The sequence below is a fragment of the Pagrus major genome, chromosome 17, assembly GCF_040436345.1.
Source record: "Pagrus major chromosome 17, Pma_NU_1.0".
Classification (NCBI taxonomy): Eukaryota; Metazoa; Chordata; class Actinopteri; order Spariformes; family Sparidae; genus Pagrus; species Pagrus major.
In genome coordinates, this window is record NC_133231.1 from 23,753,860 (window position 1) to 23,771,558 (window position 17,699).

At 40.1% G+C, this 17,699-nt stretch overlaps 1 protein-coding gene across 1 annotated transcript in view; it reads right to left on the reverse strand.

Annotated features, from left to right (window-relative positions):
* myom3 (myomesin 3) overlaps positions 1-17,699 on the reverse strand; it is a 58,946-nt gene that overhangs the window by 5,226 nt on the left and 36,021 nt on the right. The window contains exons 14-27 of the mRNA XM_073485499.1: positions 17,077-17,260; positions 16,115-16,289; positions 15,908-16,029; positions 14,724-14,911; positions 11,002-11,128; positions 8,775-8,956; positions 8,333-8,447; positions 7,625-7,781; positions 6,967-7,073; positions 6,538-6,582; positions 5,739-5,875; positions 3,392-3,536; positions 1,899-1,958; positions 1,053-1,120 (exon numbers count right to left, since the gene is read on the reverse strand). Of these exons, the coding sequence (XP_073341600.1) occupies positions 1,053-1,120; positions 1,899-1,958; positions 3,392-3,536; positions 5,739-5,875; positions 6,538-6,582; positions 6,967-7,073; positions 7,625-7,781; positions 8,333-8,447; positions 8,775-8,956; positions 11,002-11,128; positions 14,724-14,911; positions 15,908-16,029; positions 16,115-16,289; positions 17,077-17,260 (1,812 nt within the window). The remainder of the gene's footprint in view (positions 1-1,052; positions 1,121-1,898; positions 1,959-3,391; positions 3,537-5,738; positions 5,876-6,537; positions 6,583-6,966; positions 7,074-7,624; positions 7,782-8,332; positions 8,448-8,774; positions 8,957-11,001; positions 11,129-14,723; positions 14,912-15,907; positions 16,030-16,114; positions 16,290-17,076; positions 17,261-17,699) is intronic.

The following is a 17,699-nucleotide window of genomic DNA, read 5'->3' on the forward strand; positions in this document are numbered from 1 at the left end:
CACACAATTGAAGCCTCAGTAGTGCAGCCTTCTTGCATGTAATGTACAAACAAAATAGAGAAGGAACACAACTCATGTACACAACTCACTCAGGTGCCATTGCACATTGTATTTTACGGCACTTTTATACTTGGAAAGCTATCTAAATATTCCATTCACTAGCCTAATACATGTACTGCAGTCTACAAATACATCCTACCTCCTCCCAATAGGTGCTCCCTCAAGTCGGGGTAGATGGATGTGCCCCGAGTTGAGTTCCTAGTTGTCTGGATATGCAGCGTTAGATGAGAGGATTGAAACTACGCTCACGTTTGTCCACTCTATATAAAGTGAGGGCCAAAAGCCAGTTAGCTTAGCTTAGCATAAAGACTGGAAACAGGGGGAAACAGCTAGCCTGGCTCTGTTTAAAAGTAAACTAAATCTGCCTACCAGCACCTCTTAAGCTCACAAATTAACACGTTACATCTTGTGGTTATAATTCATAGTAAATCTGGAGAACTGCAAAAAATAGCATAAAGACTTCAAAAACTCCCCCAAAATGTATTTTACTATTTCTATTAGGTATGCACTATAATATTGATACGTTGTCAGGGGATAAAGGCTTTAAAATCAAGCCTGAAATGAACATTTCTGCCGTTGAGTAAGTAGTTTTAATGCTTGGAAGAGCTTGTATGTCCATGAATAAGAGCAGTCATAATAATATTATAATTCCACTATAGGGACACTCAATGTTCTCTGCAATACGTTAGAAAAAATATGCACATATATCAGCATCGGCAATTGGCCACAATAAGTTGAAAAATATCAGCATGTGCTTTTCAATATGGTGCATCCCTAAATGCCCTCAGTAAGTATTAATAAAAATAGAAAAGCATCTTGTCTCTGAATGATCTGTGAATTTAGTGACACATTAGCAAATCTACACTCATAAACAAAATAATTTCATGAATAATAATGAAAGATTACACATGCCTGGGCTCTTAATATGACGCCAGATATGTTCTGTTATTGTTGCCATTTTTAAATGTATTCTGTAAAATGTAAAAATATACCTTGCACTTTATAATCAGTTCACAATCCTCATTTACACTCCATGACAAGTAGTCCTGGAAATAGGGTCCTTGGAAAACAGAACACATGATTATTAATCCGCACTGAGAAACAGTGACCATCAGGCAATAATTCATTCAGAGCAACCAATGAGACGCTAATGCATCATAATTTGTCAATTTACTGCAATTAGAGCAAGTTATGGCTGTGTGACAAACCAGAGCAGTGACAGTGACAGCTGGCTCAAATAAGCGGGGGAGACTCAAGAAGGCAGTACCCAAGAAGTAAACATGTTTACCACTTTGGTTTCAATCATATTTCTGAGGGTAATAGACAAAATGTGGACTTTGAGTCTCACATGGACTTAGGACATGGACGAATAGTGAACATGGTGTGAGAAAGTCTGTTTGTACAAGCGGGCACTGGGACGTTGGCCTCTACACATAATAAAGCTTCTCCTTATCACATCGGAGAGCTTGGCTGATGAAAAGGTAGAGTTCAGTAGCACAGTTCAGTAGTAATTCTTTCTTTCTTTCTTTCTTTCTTTCTTTTCAGTTTCTTTTATGTTCTTTCTGTGCCACAAAAATCATCAAAAAGCTTTTGCAACTATCGGATGTAATCTTCGACTTTGGAATGAGATGAAAGCGAGTCGTGTTTGTATCTCTCTGAACAATGCGGCATCGCTCGCTCACTATATAATACACTGGAACAGCACAGGTATTGTTTCAGCTGTTGGTTAAACACTCACAGAATATAAACTACAATGAGACTTTGATTTGAGCCCAGCAGGATCAGGCTCTCATTGTGTTTATGATACAGTATGTTGGTGATGTTTGAAGACTTCTCACCAGACTTTCTCTTATGATCGTGTCGTTTGGCATCGGCCAGGGCGAGCGTCTGACGGAACTCTGACAGAGACACAAACAACATCACAGCAGAAAAACATCTCAACTCGCTAAAAACGGACAGCAAATCCAAACAAAAATATCATTAAAGAAAGGACCATAACAGCACAGGTTATTAATCAGTCTCACGAAGCAAGACGAGACAAGAACAGATAAGTATCGGATCATTTTTCATCTCCAATGAAATATAAAAAACTTTTCTTTCCTGAAGTCACTGTCACACAAATTAGATCCTCTAATTGTTGAGGACGAATGAGGCAATTAAGAAGATAAGATATTTGCCGTTCAGGAGTAATTGCACCATGAAAAACTGTTATTTACAGAGACACACTATCCTTAATGTGACCTCATGCAGCACATTTTTAAACTCTTGCAACTCTATCACTCTTATCAAAAAACTACATTTTTCTCCATAACTGATTTCCCTCTGATTTATATTGAAGAAGAATCTTGCCCTTGGAGGAGTCGGTTTTCGAGTGATTAAGATGCACACCATGAAATTGCAACAGCGCTGGTTCGATTCTGTCCGAAATTGGTGTGCCGAGTTATGCTAATCTTTTTACTGCTTCACTCAAAAAATACACAGAAATACGAGAGCAGGAGCAGATCAGTCTAGAAAACAACTGTCGCCTGGATTTTATGTCCCTATACTCACGAAAATTAGAGACCGACCACGTTAAATAGTGTTTACAGGTCTTGAGGAGTACTACTGCATATGTGAAAAAGTAGTATAATGCTTTTTGTGGCTCCAGAGGAAGCTGCATGTGATCTAATAAACTGCCCCAAGTGATGTCACTCAGTGAAAACCAGGGGTGAAAATGCAGAGAGTGACAGAGTGTCTGAGAGGCAAATTGTATTTTTACAAACAAACTGTTTTTTTCATTCATTTATTTAATATTCAAAGTACACAATGCTAAAAACTGACTTCATGGCATTTTCCTGAATAAAAGAAAAAATAACTGAGGGCCATTCAATGATTATTTTTTTCTTTCAGCAAACTTTCTTTACCAATATGAATTGCTAAGTGTTCAAATGCTTCTCCACTCTGCAAGGAATACAAATGTGCTGGGGAAACGCTGAACTAGTTATTTATTTAAATATATTGACTCTTAAATATACTGGAGTTAGTTCATATTTGTAGGATGGTTGCTAAAGTTACTAAAATTCCCATAAAATGAATATAGAGAACATGACCTCAGTGTCTTCGATGGTATCTACAGATCTTAGTCTCAACGAGACTTCTTGTTTTAAAGGAAAAACGTCACATTAAAGAAGCAAAGATAACGTATAAACTCTGTGTTAGTGTAAATTGAGCTAGCGAGATGTCATGACACCTGTTCTGTTCTGTTGTTCCTCTACCTTTGTGCTCGTCTTTCATTCTGTCCTGTGACAAAAACCAACATGACACCTCAGCGGCGTGTGAGTGAGTGACTTACTTTGATCCACAAAGACCAAAGTGAACTGGTTCTTGGCGCGGCCGTCCCGCAGCTGAGCCGTGTACGAGCCCTCGTCCTCCTGCGAGAGCTGATCAAACAGTATCTCCACCAGACCTTTGGCCTTGTCGAAGTTGATCTTACGGCGCTGCAGCAGAACAAACAAGCATTGCCACACGTACAGCACATATTAGCTCGTATGCAGACAGATGATCCCAGATGGCGGGCAGACATAGACATACCATTTGTAATCCTCTGTGCAGACGGTTCGTCATACAGAGAGAGTATAGTGTGAATCAGTGTGAAATGACAAATACGTGCTGAAGATGAAATACTCCTTTTTCTACGTGTGCACACAAACATGGAGACACAAACAGAGACACGCAGGAAGCAGCTTTTGAGCTCATTTTCATGGCTTTTATGTTCATCAAGATAAGTGCACGCCTTGCATGTTGATCGGCCTCAGTGCTGGATGTGATTTGTGATGTATGGCAAGCCTAAGGGCCCTAATCAGCCAAATGGCTTTTGAATTCGCAAACCTCAGCTGTGATCATTTAGAAATAACGGGTAATCAGTACTGTTCCGATGGAGCTCTGATACTGGGAAATAATGGAATAAATGAAAATGAAATACGAGCTGCGATGAATGGTGGCTGCTGAATATAAAGCAGTCGCCCGCCTCACACAAACACGAGCAGGCACGCAAAACGTATCTGACAGAGTTGTGAAACCACAATAAATATACTGCCTTGTGTTTGTTTTTCCCTCTGTGGACACATCAGTGCATGGTTCAACGACCTTGACGGCAGGGCTGATTATTTTTAGCCTGGTGTCATAACATATACCAGCGCTGAGGACGACTGTTCACATTCACTTTATGTTCCTTGATGATAATACTGTTGCTTTATTTTAGGTCTTTAAATCAGGCGGTGAAATCACTGCGTCGCCATGTTCTGTTTGTTCTTGTTGTAGCATTACATTACATTGTCAATAATACGGTCAGAGTGTTTATGAAATTGCTTTTTGTTTGTGTTGTAAATAGTTATGGCTTTCACTGAGCTGTATTATGAAAGTAAATGAACCTGGAGGTCATTTTGGAGATATGTGAACCACACACTGAATGCAAGTATGTGCAATTTCAGCATGAGGGCTCATAGGAAATACACTAAGAGGGTATTTATCCTTAATATGAGTAAAGGTCCAGTGTGTAGGATGTAGTGGAATCTAGTGATGCGGTTGCATATTGCAACCAACTGAATACCCCTCGCCTCACCTTCTAAGCGTGTAGGAGAACGTGATGGCCGCTAAAACGTGAAATAACGCCCTCTTCAGAGCCAGTGTTTGGTTTGTCCATTCTGGGCTACTGTAGAAACATGGGAGTTTATGTAGGAGGTTATGTAGATATAAAAGGCCACCTATATGAATAAACTTGCATTGCCTAGAAAGTAGCATTTCAATTAGCTTTAGACCCTTGTTTTCAGACATTTTTCACTTGTTCCATCTGCAGATTTTTTACTTTTATTTATTACAACCAAGAAACAAATTGTTTTCTTTATGTTTTTCCTGTGTGGCACATATCATGCCATGTACAAGAAGCTCAATATTAAGTAAAGACAGACTGCTGTTTGACTACCCTGAATACTGTTTGCTTGAAGAAAGCTTTTCCAAATCGACTGTTCATCCCACCTTTGCCTTACTTTGGGATCTAACCGAAGCTGACACATGGGCCAGATGTGGGCTCCTCCTCCACCTTCAGCTCAGTTGATCCTCCTGTCTCCCACACTTTGTGAAATGAGCTCAGTTCACAGACCTCTGTGCTGTCTTGCACACCTGCTCTTCATCTTTGCTGACAGCCTCAATTTCCTGCATTCCAGGATGTTTATTAAAACACTAACAGCTGTTTTTGATTCATAGTGGCTTGTCATAAACACAGAAGCATGCAGCCACACACGGATGTTATATGAGATTTGTAGAGTTGCATGGCATCATTCTTAGCGGTCATACAGAAAATCTAACTCTAAATCTAACTTGGTAAAATTACTGATGTGCTCACAAGATGATTACAGGGATAAAGAAAAAGTATTTTACAGAATTTTATCATCGCTGATCTGGCAGCCATGAAGTCAGCAATTCAAGGAACAGCAGGATGACAAGGTTAAGGGGCTTTGGCAGGTGTTCAGAGAACGAGAGTAACAGCGAGTAACCTCTGTTAAACAGAAATGCTTTTCCAGAATTCAGAAACATAACACATGCCGTTTGGTGGATCCTTTCATCCAAAATAACTTCCAGCATGAAGTTTTTTTTTAGCAACAATGGGAAATAAATTCTCTAACCTGCGCTGCCATTCTTACCGGAGTGCTGGAGATTTCTCGGTCATTGAAGATGAGACGGAGCTCAGCATTGTTACTCAGACTCTCTGTCTGAAGCCAGAGACGTACATCACCTTTCTCAGAAACCTCAACCTGCCAGCCTGTCTTCAGAGCTATCACTGCCAAGAAACCAACACAGAGCAGTTCAGGATATGCTAAATTTTATCAAATGATCATTTAATCAATACAGAATGCTAAAATGTCCCATATTAGGCTCATTTTCAGAGTCATACTTTTATTTTGGGTGTCAACTAGAAAATGTTTACATGCTTTAATGTCAAAAAAACATATTATTTTTAGTGCCTGTCTCTTTAAGGCACCCCTCCTGAAAAGCCTAGTCTTCTCCAATTGGTCAGCTCTAACAGGCCTGAGCAAGGACTACACACTGTGTATATGCAACAGCTCTGCCGGTGTTTTTGCAACCATAGTCCTGCTAGGGGTGGTGACTGTATGATTGTAACATCACAACCTTACAGAAGTCCTCGTGGCTCGTTTAAATCCACGGTATAATCAAAAAAGACACTGAAATCTCACTTTTTCCAACATGGGACCTTCAAATAATTAAAAAAAAGAAGGTATGTACAGATTTTAATCGACTGTAAACTACTGATCTGTACCTTGTTTTGTCTTTATACCATATGTCTGAATGTACTGTATTTGCAAGTCAATACATCAGTGCACCAATACCAACAATACTTTTACGTTTACTGAGGAGAATTACTCTGATACCAGCTGGTGAGCACCTTTCACCATGACACACTACAATGTCTTTGGTACGTACGTGGATTTCTGACTTGCCAGCTGAGCTCTTTGAGGCGTTCAAGGTCTGAAAAGAAGTAAAACAGTAGCTGAAGGTTAATTAAAGTTTGATCAGGACTCACATTTTGTAATACCTACATATTGTTAAAGTACGAGTAAAGAGAACATTGGCTCCTTTTTAGAGCTGAAAGCTGATTGAGAACATATGCCTTGTTATACCTGTGACCTTCTGGAATTGGTTTTGTGGGGTGTAATTATTTGCTTGAGAGAAAAGCTTGATAACCCTTAAAATTAAAAAAAGTCCTACTGTTCCTGCTGCCGTCGGCTTTTTCAAAAAACAAGAGACTGAGCCGAGCTGAACTCTACTCTTGTCATTGACAAGACTCAGACACTCAGACACAAGACACTCAGACAAGACTGTTTCCTGACCTTGTGCTCCGTTTCAGTTTACCTTCGGCAGTGAAGTCGTAGCTGGACGACAGGTTTGGGTTGTCGCTCATCTCCACCGTGTAGAGACCCAGATCCTCCTCAGAGGGGTCTGTGAAGGTGAGGAGCGACCTGATGGACAAATTGAAAAACAGATACATACATTGAGATAGCATCTTCAGCCTCTTGTTTATCTGTCTACCCTGCAGCACAGGGGAGGCGCTGTTTTGTGCTGTCAGCCATCAGACTTCACCTGGCTTTCTGGCCCAAGAGTGTTGTCTCAATGACTTTCAGCCAGCTGGACTTTAAATTAAATCCTTTTCTTACATGCTGTCACTGAGTGGAACTATGCATGTCCTGCCTCAAGCTACGAGGAGGAATAATTCGAAGAGGCTGGAGAAATACTCAAAAAATGTTGCTTTACAAAGCAAATTCAATAAACCCAGACCACATCTAAAGTTAATGTAATCACTGTGTTTACATCATATCACTATAAAGTTGCAGGGTAAACAGCATTTTTTGGGTCACTGCTGCACTAACAAGAGATGGCGCTTGAAGTGTGACGAGCACAGAGACCTTGACTGAGATGCAATTTTCTCACATTTTCATGCAGACTGCCACAGATTTCCTGCAATTCGAACAAGTAAAGACATACAGTCCATTTTGCAAGTGAACAACCGTACTGATTCTTCTCAGTTTCTGCCTGAGCTCTGCCGCTGTCGATTGGCTCTGAGTAGTTTTTGCTCCAGAGGAACTTGCTCTCGTCGTTCATCTCAGCAGCCTTGTAACCCAGAAATATGAAACCGTCATCGTCCACCCCAATCTCAATGTTTTTGGTGCCTGGGGATGAAAGAGTCCGTTGTTACAGCTCATATTTTCAGAATAGTCTGCAATGTGCTGCGACACCATCAGCTAATTTCTGAGACTGTGGGAGGAAATCCTACAGTGTTAGCAAATGCTGCTAATTATATTTAGCCCCTACACATTGTGCATAAACTGTATATATTAATGTATTTTCTCATTTACTAATGCATTGTTTTGTGATCTACATGAGTCACCATATACTAACTGCTATTTGTTACTACATTTACCAAAAGCCAAAAACAATGTTTTGAATGGGCTGCTAAAAATATCTGTCCCATCTACATCTTCTCAAAACTCTTCCTTTAGAGGTTTATCATGTTATATTTGCATGTATAAGCTGGCTAAAAAGTGTGCCGGTTGAAAATTTATCTCACTAAATAACCATCACACAGGTTGCAGTGTCTGAATCATTTTCCTATCATTATATATTGTATCTTAGCTGCAACACCTCTCTAGCACCTCCAACAAGCCTCGAAGGGGATTTTTTTTATTACAGTATTCGTATCTCTGGAGACATGACGGCTGACCTGGTTGGGTCTGAGCAGTGACTGGCTCGGTGGGCAGGGAAGCACATCCCACTCCGGCCTCATTGACAGCCGACACACGGAGACGGTAGGTCTGACCTGCCAGGAGACCTGACACCTGGATGTGATAAAAAAACACATCAAATATTTACGGATCACTGTCATAATTTAGAACGATTATTTAAACATTTGGACCCAAAGAAACACAGGCATGAAATACTGGAGCACTTCAAGTTACTGCTAGAATAATGATTTACCGGCACTTAGAGCTATTAAATGCACTCATACTTTATATAACAGGAATTGTTTGCCCTGTAAAACTGGGTAATGGAAAAATTCTAATAATGGATCATGAAAAAAAACGTAATAAACGAGTGTACTTTATGTCTTTATCTTTCTGTTATCTCGAACTGAAGCTTGTAAATGTTTTTACAGCTTCGCTCACCTTGTAATGTGTGTCATTGATTGGCATTTCATTCAAAGCAGTCCAGCTGTCTGATTCGTCACCTTGGCTAATTTCCAGCAGATAGCCAGTGACGGGGCTCCTTCCTTCGTACAACGGAGCCGCCCACAGCAGCACCAGGGAGCTGTTTCTCACCTCCCGGAGCACCAGGTCAAAGGGACAACCTGAGAGGGAGGAGCAAAGGTCAGAGGAACAAGCTATATGGATGTCAGGGTCAGTGTTGTTGTGCAGAGGAGCTATACGTGCACAGGAACAAAAATATAAACTATATAAACTGTTAAATAAACTAAAAGGAAAATAAAAAACAAGGAAAATATACAGCTCTTGGTGTATTCCCTCAGTGATCACATTAAAACCAACCAAACAGGATATCTTTCCAACAAAATGTCATAACAAAACAAGTGAGAAACAGGAGTAAAGTCGAAATGACTTTCTTTAATCCACCCCGACTGACTTCATGCCAGCACGTAGAAGTTCATTTGCTTAATGATTTTCGGTCACTTTTAAATTATTAACAGCATAGAGGAAAGCCCATTTGCAATGATTAATGAGCTGAGCTTTAAAAGTGGCATTTGTGAGAAAGCCTCTCTCCATTCTCAATATTAATGTCACAAGAAGCTGATATGAGCGGGGCCAGAACTGCCGGGCTGTTTGACTGAGCCACCGCACACTGGAATGACTTTGTGGGTGAGTCTGTGTGTGTCTGCGTGCTTGTATACACTTAGTGTCTGTGTCTTTGTAATAATACTGCGAGAGCATATTTTCCACAGGGAATCTCAATCTTCCAACCCTATTTACGCCTCCTCACTTTTATTTCAGGTTAATGTTCTTGCTAATATCTCTCTAAACATCATTCTCTTACTGTCTGGACCAAATGAGTGAAGAGAGGAATTGATAAAAATTTCAATTTATTTTAGTTATTACCATGCGCCCAAAGAAATGAGCTTAATGAGCAGCAGTGAGAGGTTCGCCAAGTGCTTTGCAGACTTTTTTGCCCTGGGTTTTGCTTCTTGGGCTACATACAGGCAGAGTAAGCAAGTAGGATTTTCAGGTATCTGTACTTCACTTGAGAATTTATATTTCTGACAACTTTTTACTTTTACTCCCTACATTTTAACACAAATATCTGTATTTTCTACTCCTTACATTTTCAAAACAGGCTCGCTGTTTTCGGTTTAATGCATTTGAGGAGAATTATCGATTATTTTTATTTTGCATCATTGCACATCGCCTTCCCCACATCACAAGACTGATTTCAGTGCATATCACGCACGGCAGACAAAGCAAGATAAAACAACAAAAAAGATGTAACAAGATGGAAACCGACAGAGAGGGAGACTCGGATGGGATTATAGGGTGTGTTATCTTCTCTTTCTGCCTGGATTTTCTTATTTCTCAATTTGTTGCTGTGCTTGGGACACTTTACCAACCCAAAATCTCGGTATTTGACGTTTTTATTCTGGTGCTTCATTTTGACCTGATCTTATTTGTTGTTAGATGAACGTATTTACTTCTAACCGCATCATTTTAAACCAAAATAAAGATTAGTGTATGGTAATACACCCTCACTGGTGTTGGTTGGTGTTCTCTTCCATTTCAAAACAGGGTCAACAAACTTTTTTCGATGTCGTGTTAGTTTAGAGGAAAATATAGGTCAGTGTGGAAATGGCGGGGGAAATGATAGGAAAATACTTTCCCTTCAACTGAAAAATATGTTTTTCTTAGGAGTTTGACACTAGAAGACTGTTTTCACACTCATCTGCTTCTCTGTGCTTATCTTCACCTTAAGTTTGACACGTGTATGAAAGAGTGATGTGATGCGACGTGGAAACCTGAAACATTCAGAGCTCAAAGACTGAAAATTGAGTTTTCACTGGATTAAAAAAACATTGTGTCCAAGAGTTAAACTTTTTAAAGTAAAGATATTTGCATGTTCATAATTTATGGACTTTTTAATGAGGCAGAAGGAGTACAGGTCACTTTGTAACCAAGAAATTAGACATTTTTTTGGAATTATTATTCATTTTATGCATTTAGAAACATGTCTAGAGGGGTTATTTAACTAATCATACCAGAGAGTCTGCAGGAATTGTTTCACTTCAAGTCGAGTTGTGCTGCTCTGCAATGCTCAGTAGTTTCTGAAGCAGTATCAGGCAAACAAGAAACACTTTCTGAATGAAATGATCTGAAGGTGACATTCTTTCTCTACCTGGCTCTGGCATTGTCCACTTCTCACACAGGAAAGCTTCACTGGCCTCAGATGGCTTCCCGACGCCCGCCACATTGGCAGCAAACACACGGAATTGGTAGAAATGTCCAGTAGTCAGGTTGCAAACCTGTGGAAATATACCAGACATAAAAAAGCTGATTAACTTAAATGAAATTATGGTAAAATCCACCAGTCAAGCTGAAGTGTTGAAGTTTCTTAATACATCTAATTTAAATGTCAAGTCCTTCAGATTACTCCAGTGTAATACAGCATTTGTCTATGATTTTTGTTAAAGGTCTGACTACTACTACTCCTACTCAACTTTGTATTTTTGGGGCTTTTTGTAGCATTGTTTGATGCAGTATAAACTTCACTCCTGCACACTGGCATTTGGGCTGTTTTAAGAAAAACACGGCTCAGTTGGCACATCATACAGGAGCTAAAGGTCCTTGGTTGTTCACTCCTCCAGACTAAAGCAGGCATTTTACAAGGTATTCGCTCTGCTGCTGCAGCCACAACATTTTTTGCTGAGCCACCGAGACGCTTTGGCTTTGGGACGAGAGGGGATTCAGCCTTATCGATCTAGTGCATTGATCTTCCCATTCACAGCCACTTAGACTTTAAGGCCCTTATCGCCTCCGTGAACAGTTGTGAACTTCTGCTGCTGCACTCAGCTCCCTCCTGGCAACTAATTGACACAACCAGAGGGAACTCATTTCACAGTAATAACAATTGCTATCTAAAAAACAATTTCCCACCACCTACCACCCCCTTCATTATCTATAGATCCCTCTCTAACCACATTTAAGGAGAACGACAACCTTCTTATCAGATCGATATACAGTCCAGCCTGAGAAATGCAAAGGTTGTAAGTGAAAGAAATTACAGCTTTCATCCACTAGATGGCGAACAGGCTGCATTTGATTAATCTGACTCATGTCCATTCTCCACTGAGCAATCAAACTCTGTTCTGAGTGTGAAACTTCGGCAGGTGTGGCCTTTTGGAGACTGAAATTATGACCTGTGCTTCATCATGACAAGCATAGTCACCATCAAGCAGTATCTCTTTTATATTTACTTTTAGCAGTGATGAAAGGTAACTAAGTACTTTTACTCAAGAGCTGTACTTACATTTTAGAGATCTTTTTGATCAATCTTTGACAAAACCTACACACAAATACAGGAATAGCCCTGTACAAACACCTGGATGTGGTTTTGTCAGGGTCAGAGTGGAATGGCAATCTTTTTACAAAATGGACTGGCATTTACACCAATGAGTCAGTTTCTATTAGTCACTATCTTTTTATATAATAATACATCACTCCAAAAGGATTTTTTTCTGCCAAATGACTACTTCCACTTCTTTGAGTGGATTTTAAATGGAAGATTTCTGTAGGTACTCCTACTTCAGTAAATGATTTCTGCACTGACGATTTGTGGTGGAATTTCAATCCAAGGAGAGAAAATAAACAACAGGTTCACATCTTTTTCTGTTCTTATGAAGCAGTGATGTGTGCTCCAAACAAGTAAAGTTTTGGAAGCTTTTATGGTGAATTCAATCACAGTTTCTGCACAGCTCCACTCTGGAACATAAAAAGAGGCCTTGAGCACAAAATCTCAGCACAATCAATATTTCAATTACTCTAATTTGCATCCAGGAAGCCAGCAACCTGATTAAAATAACAGCATGTAACAGCTCATATGGGGAGTGAAGAATGCACGTTTTGGGGATGTGGGGTTGCTGAAATTGCTCCTTTACCCCTAAAGGGGGAGCTGCATGTTCTCATCAGACTGTTCCTTCTGGGGAAGATGTCTCCAGTCCTCCAGACTCTTCACTTCACAACATGTGGGGCTAATCTTGATATAGTGGCACAGTCGTTTCTTTCCTAATTAGCTTTGTCTTTGTTTTTTTCCCGGGAGCTAAAAACAACCATTCATACGTACCCCGTTTGCACAATGTCTAATTACGGAGCACCTGTAATCTCACTGAGACAGGTTTAAGATTGAACTTTCCTCCAGGTCTCCATGGACACTGCTTGTTGCCTAGTGACACAGCCAATATGGATGAGGGAGCTTTAGCCAATATTGCCATTATTTTGAGGCTACTGCTAAATAGAGAGGTCATTTATATTTGTATAATTATATTAAAAGTAATCCCTTTGTGGTAGTACTGACTACATTTATCTTTGTTGTATTTACTGTGTGAATTTTTTATTGAGTCCTCTCACCGTGCTGTCATCACAAGTTGAAAAATAACTTCTTTATTTCTCACTCTGTGCCGGTGAACAGGAAAGACACTGTTGTCATTATGGATACTGCAAGTTCATGTCTGCATTATGTCAAAAATCTTTCTGGACTGCTTCATGAATATAATGAGAAAAAAGTCTAACATACTGAAGTGTAAGGCTGTACTTTGGCGATGTATCTGATATCGCTGAGTGGGTGTTGCTCCAAGAACATCATAATTTATGTTCTTGCAGTACCATTGTTGCAACTGACCAATCTCGCAGTTGCTTTGCGACTCGTGTTGCTATATCACAATTAATGTTGCTGCTGGACCATCGGTTCAACTTACGAATGACAGCAAAAACCACATGTGGAGTAAGCTGTTGTGGCTGATTGGGTCAAGTATAGGACTCTCACTCAGGAGGCCATGAATTGCAAACTGCCCTCTAGTTTCACTTATTATTTTTCTGTTTCTATTCAGGTTTCATTGTTTGGTTAGGTTTAGAGAACTACAACACGTTTAGGCAACAAAAATACCTGGTTATGTTTAGGAAAAAATGGTTTGGGTTAAAATTCACAATGCTAATCGTGTTTAAAAGGATAACTTCAACAATCTCGTGCATATTTTTAGTTTCCCCAAGTCGCAAAGCTATGATTTTACAAAACGTGCTAAGTTCTGCCGGCTAACATTTTAACAGTGACAATGCTAACATACTGACAACAAACTGATGTTTAGCAGGTATAATACTAATAAAGTTCACAATCTTAGTTTAGCATGCTAATACGCTTACATTTGCTTGTTAGCACAAAAGTACAGCTAAGGATGATGTGAATATCATAGTTTTCCACGTATTTGGTTAAATTTAATGTATTAAAAGGAACTTTTAACTGGTTATGAAACAGTACAATTATTATAGTTACTTTTAATGGCTGTCACCGGGTTGGATTACAACTTACGCAGGTTGGATAAGTCATAAAATAAAACATTTTTTAAGCGGAGTACTGAGGATGAATGGTGGAACAGCTGGCTCTGAAATAAAGTTTACTTTGTTTTACTTCAATAATATTACAGGTATTAATCTAACATAGTCTTAAATAGTTACATTACCTCATTGCTATGTATCCTGTAAACAGCTGTGTTCAAAAAGGAAAAATATCATCTTCTGTCATACAAATCTTTATGACAGTGGTGCTCATTCCGCTTTTGTCCACAGGGGCCGCCGGAAATGACAAAAATGTTCTGTGTAGCTGCTTTAAATTGAACTTTTGACCTGATGTTGGTGCTTGAGGAGAAGTCAGCAGATCACCAAATTCATTATGATTCATCCTTCAGGCACCATGAAGGTTTGTTGAAAATTTAATGGCAATGAATCCGACAATTGTTGAGATATTTCAGTCTGGACCAAAGTGGTAGAATCACTGACTGACTGACATTTCTATCCTTACAGCCATGCCGCTAGCGAACTACTACATAAATGCACCATACTGGAGCTGACCTTAAACTGTCTGTCTTTGGCAGGCTTGACGTTGACCTCTCTCCACGTTTCCATGCCCTTTTCCCTCTGGTCCAGGTAGTAGCCACGCACAGGGTCTCCCCCGTTACGGGCGGGGGCCCTCCAGCCCAACACCATCTCCGATCCAGTGCACAGCAGCAAAGCGATGGCGGAGGGAGCAGAAGGAACGTCTGGAACAAGCAGAAGGAATGACAGAGTAGAGGTGATGGAGGAGAGAATCTCAGCAGGCACCCATTCTTGCTAAATAGACCGAGAAATGACAATAACTCCCTGGCTGACTGAAGCTCCTGCCTACAGTTGAAAATTCATAACTCTGGGCTTTTATTAAGCATTCATAAATGAGACTGAAAGAAAATATTCAACTCAATATTTTTTATAAAAATGTATTGCTCACAAAGAATTGGACTTGAGCCATTTATCCTCAGGTAATGGCTGAGTGGCAGCGTAGATGTGAGAATATTCCGGCAGTGAGCAGCATGCAAAATGAGTCATCATTGTACTGAATGCAGGTGGCAGAGAGCACATTATGTGAGACTGCAACACAGGAAGTGAGAAGGGTCAGGCGCTCTTCTCCACACAGCTCTAAACCGACAACAGTGTGAGAAAGCATTCATTCTATGAACAGTTAGTCATTGACTGGCAAAGGCTACATAACAAAACACATGGAGACTGACATGTGGAAGGAGCACAATATGACACCAGCAGTATTGAACAGTGTCGTGAGTTAACATGAACATTTTAAAGGTTTCCAAACGTTGAATGAAAGCATTTTTCAACGTGGATGATGCAACATGTCTTCTCAGAGAGTGCTCCTGAGGCTTTGAAAGAAAACTACCAACAGTCTCTTTGGAAAGGTCTTGTGAACATGATTTAAGATCCAACCCAAATCTAAATTATTTGATCTCCCGGGCTGAGAAAAGATGTGTTTTGGTTTAAATTGACCCCACACAGAGAATTTCTCTGATGTCAAGTACATTTTTCTATCTGCATTCATGACTTCAATACCCACATTGCTAAATTCAACATTTAAGTACCACATTATAACACTTCATGCTTTAAAATAAAGCCCTGTAGGAGGAATCATGAGTTTCTCAACCAGTAAAAGCTTTGCATACTTCAGTTGTATCCTTAAAAAAAATATTTTTGTTCAATATTTTGGGACTTACTAATGGCTGCTTTGACGAGGATGGGCTGGGTCTCATGAGAATAGATGCTGTTTCCTGCTCTGCTCACAGATTTCACCCTGAACACATATTCCTCTCGGGTCTTGAGGCCATGGACTGTGAATCTGAGGAGGAGAGACGAAGTTCAAGGTTATTTTTTTTTAACTGTAGCTACTGACTGCAGCATGTTTTAATACATGTCCACATTACCTGTTGTTGGTAATGGGCTTGTTGTTGACAGTTTTCCAGTCATTTTTTCCTGCCTCACTGAAGTACAGGTAGTAGCCCAGGATGTTATCTTTGTCTTTGGGCTCCTGCCATTGGAGCAGCACCGAGGTGTCTGTGTCTATGATGGCCATGAAGGAGTGAGGTGGAGCTGGCACAGCTGATGAGAATCAGATGAAAAGCCATCAGGTAGAACTTAAGCTTCAACCATCAAATGGTAAATGGATCGCCATATCTCCAAACAGCGGCAGACAGGAGGAGCCGGGGAATCGAAACCTGCTCTACCTCCTGAGCAGGAGCCACCCCCAAACGGAAAATAACTACGAGATATAATTCGATCAGCTCTTCCTTTGATTTTGGGAAATTGGCACAGAGCTTTAAAACAAGTTATTTTGGTCCAAAAACTGTAACCATTAATGCCGCTCTCCTTGCCTGAGCTGTAACTTTAGCTAGCTCAGTGGTGATGCATGCTTCCTTCTGTGCAGGTTTATTTACAGCGGGTTTAGTTTGGTAGAAAGAAATTTGTTTCTACATTAAAACTGCTCACAACAAGGTCGGTGGATCATCTTGAGCAACCTGGTTATGATTTCTGGAAAGAGACATTGATGTTGAGTTCAAATGTTCAAATGTTTTTTTTTGGCAAGCAAGCTAAGTGGCATCTTTTAGGTCAAACTGTCCCTTTTAAAATTAAGTTATGACTGTACAAATTGTCATCCGAGCGTAGTGTGACAGCAATACGATAGAGATTCACACATAATGTAAACAAATCCCCAGAAAATCATGGTGAAAATAACTTGTTATGGTCATCTTTCACATTACAAAACTATATGACCAACATCAGCAGGTACAGTACAGCAGATAAATGAAGCAGGACTACAAAATCTAATTGGCCTTTATAACAGGCAGAGTAATAAATGGGTACACTGCAGTGCAACACATTTTCTCACCTTGTGGCTTTCCCAAGGAGATGGGCTCGCTTGGCTCGGAGGGGTCACTGACACCGTACTTGTTGATGGAGCGCACTCTGAAGCAGTACTGCTTGCCCTTGACCAGGTCAAACACTGGGAACCTGGGAGAGTTTACCATTATGTCCAGACTGGCCAGTTCCCAGCTGCTTTTACCTGCCAGGGACTAATCAAAGTACAGCATTAGAAAATCACAAAGACAATTTCAAAAGCCCTATTTATCTCAAGGACATGTTCGTTAATCATTGTCCTTCAAATATGATCCAGGATTCAATCTGCACAAGAGTAAAGGACTGCCAAGACGGCCAAATACTCTTTAAATAGCCCCATAATTCATTCCAATTTTACACGATCACTTAGTCCATAGTTAACTGACGATTCCCTAGTTTTAGAGCAAATCACTTAATGTTCAGACAAGGGCAAAAAAGAATAAAGATTGGCAGATTTGTATGGTAGGCAGAGAGACTTTTTGGAAGAAAGAGAGGAAAAAAAAGACAGGTATGCATAGATTTAGCCAGAAAGAAAGATGGACAGGCTGGTAAATTGTGGACAACCATTACATTTTTTCTTCATCCTTGTCAATTAATAGTTTCTGCTAATGATGC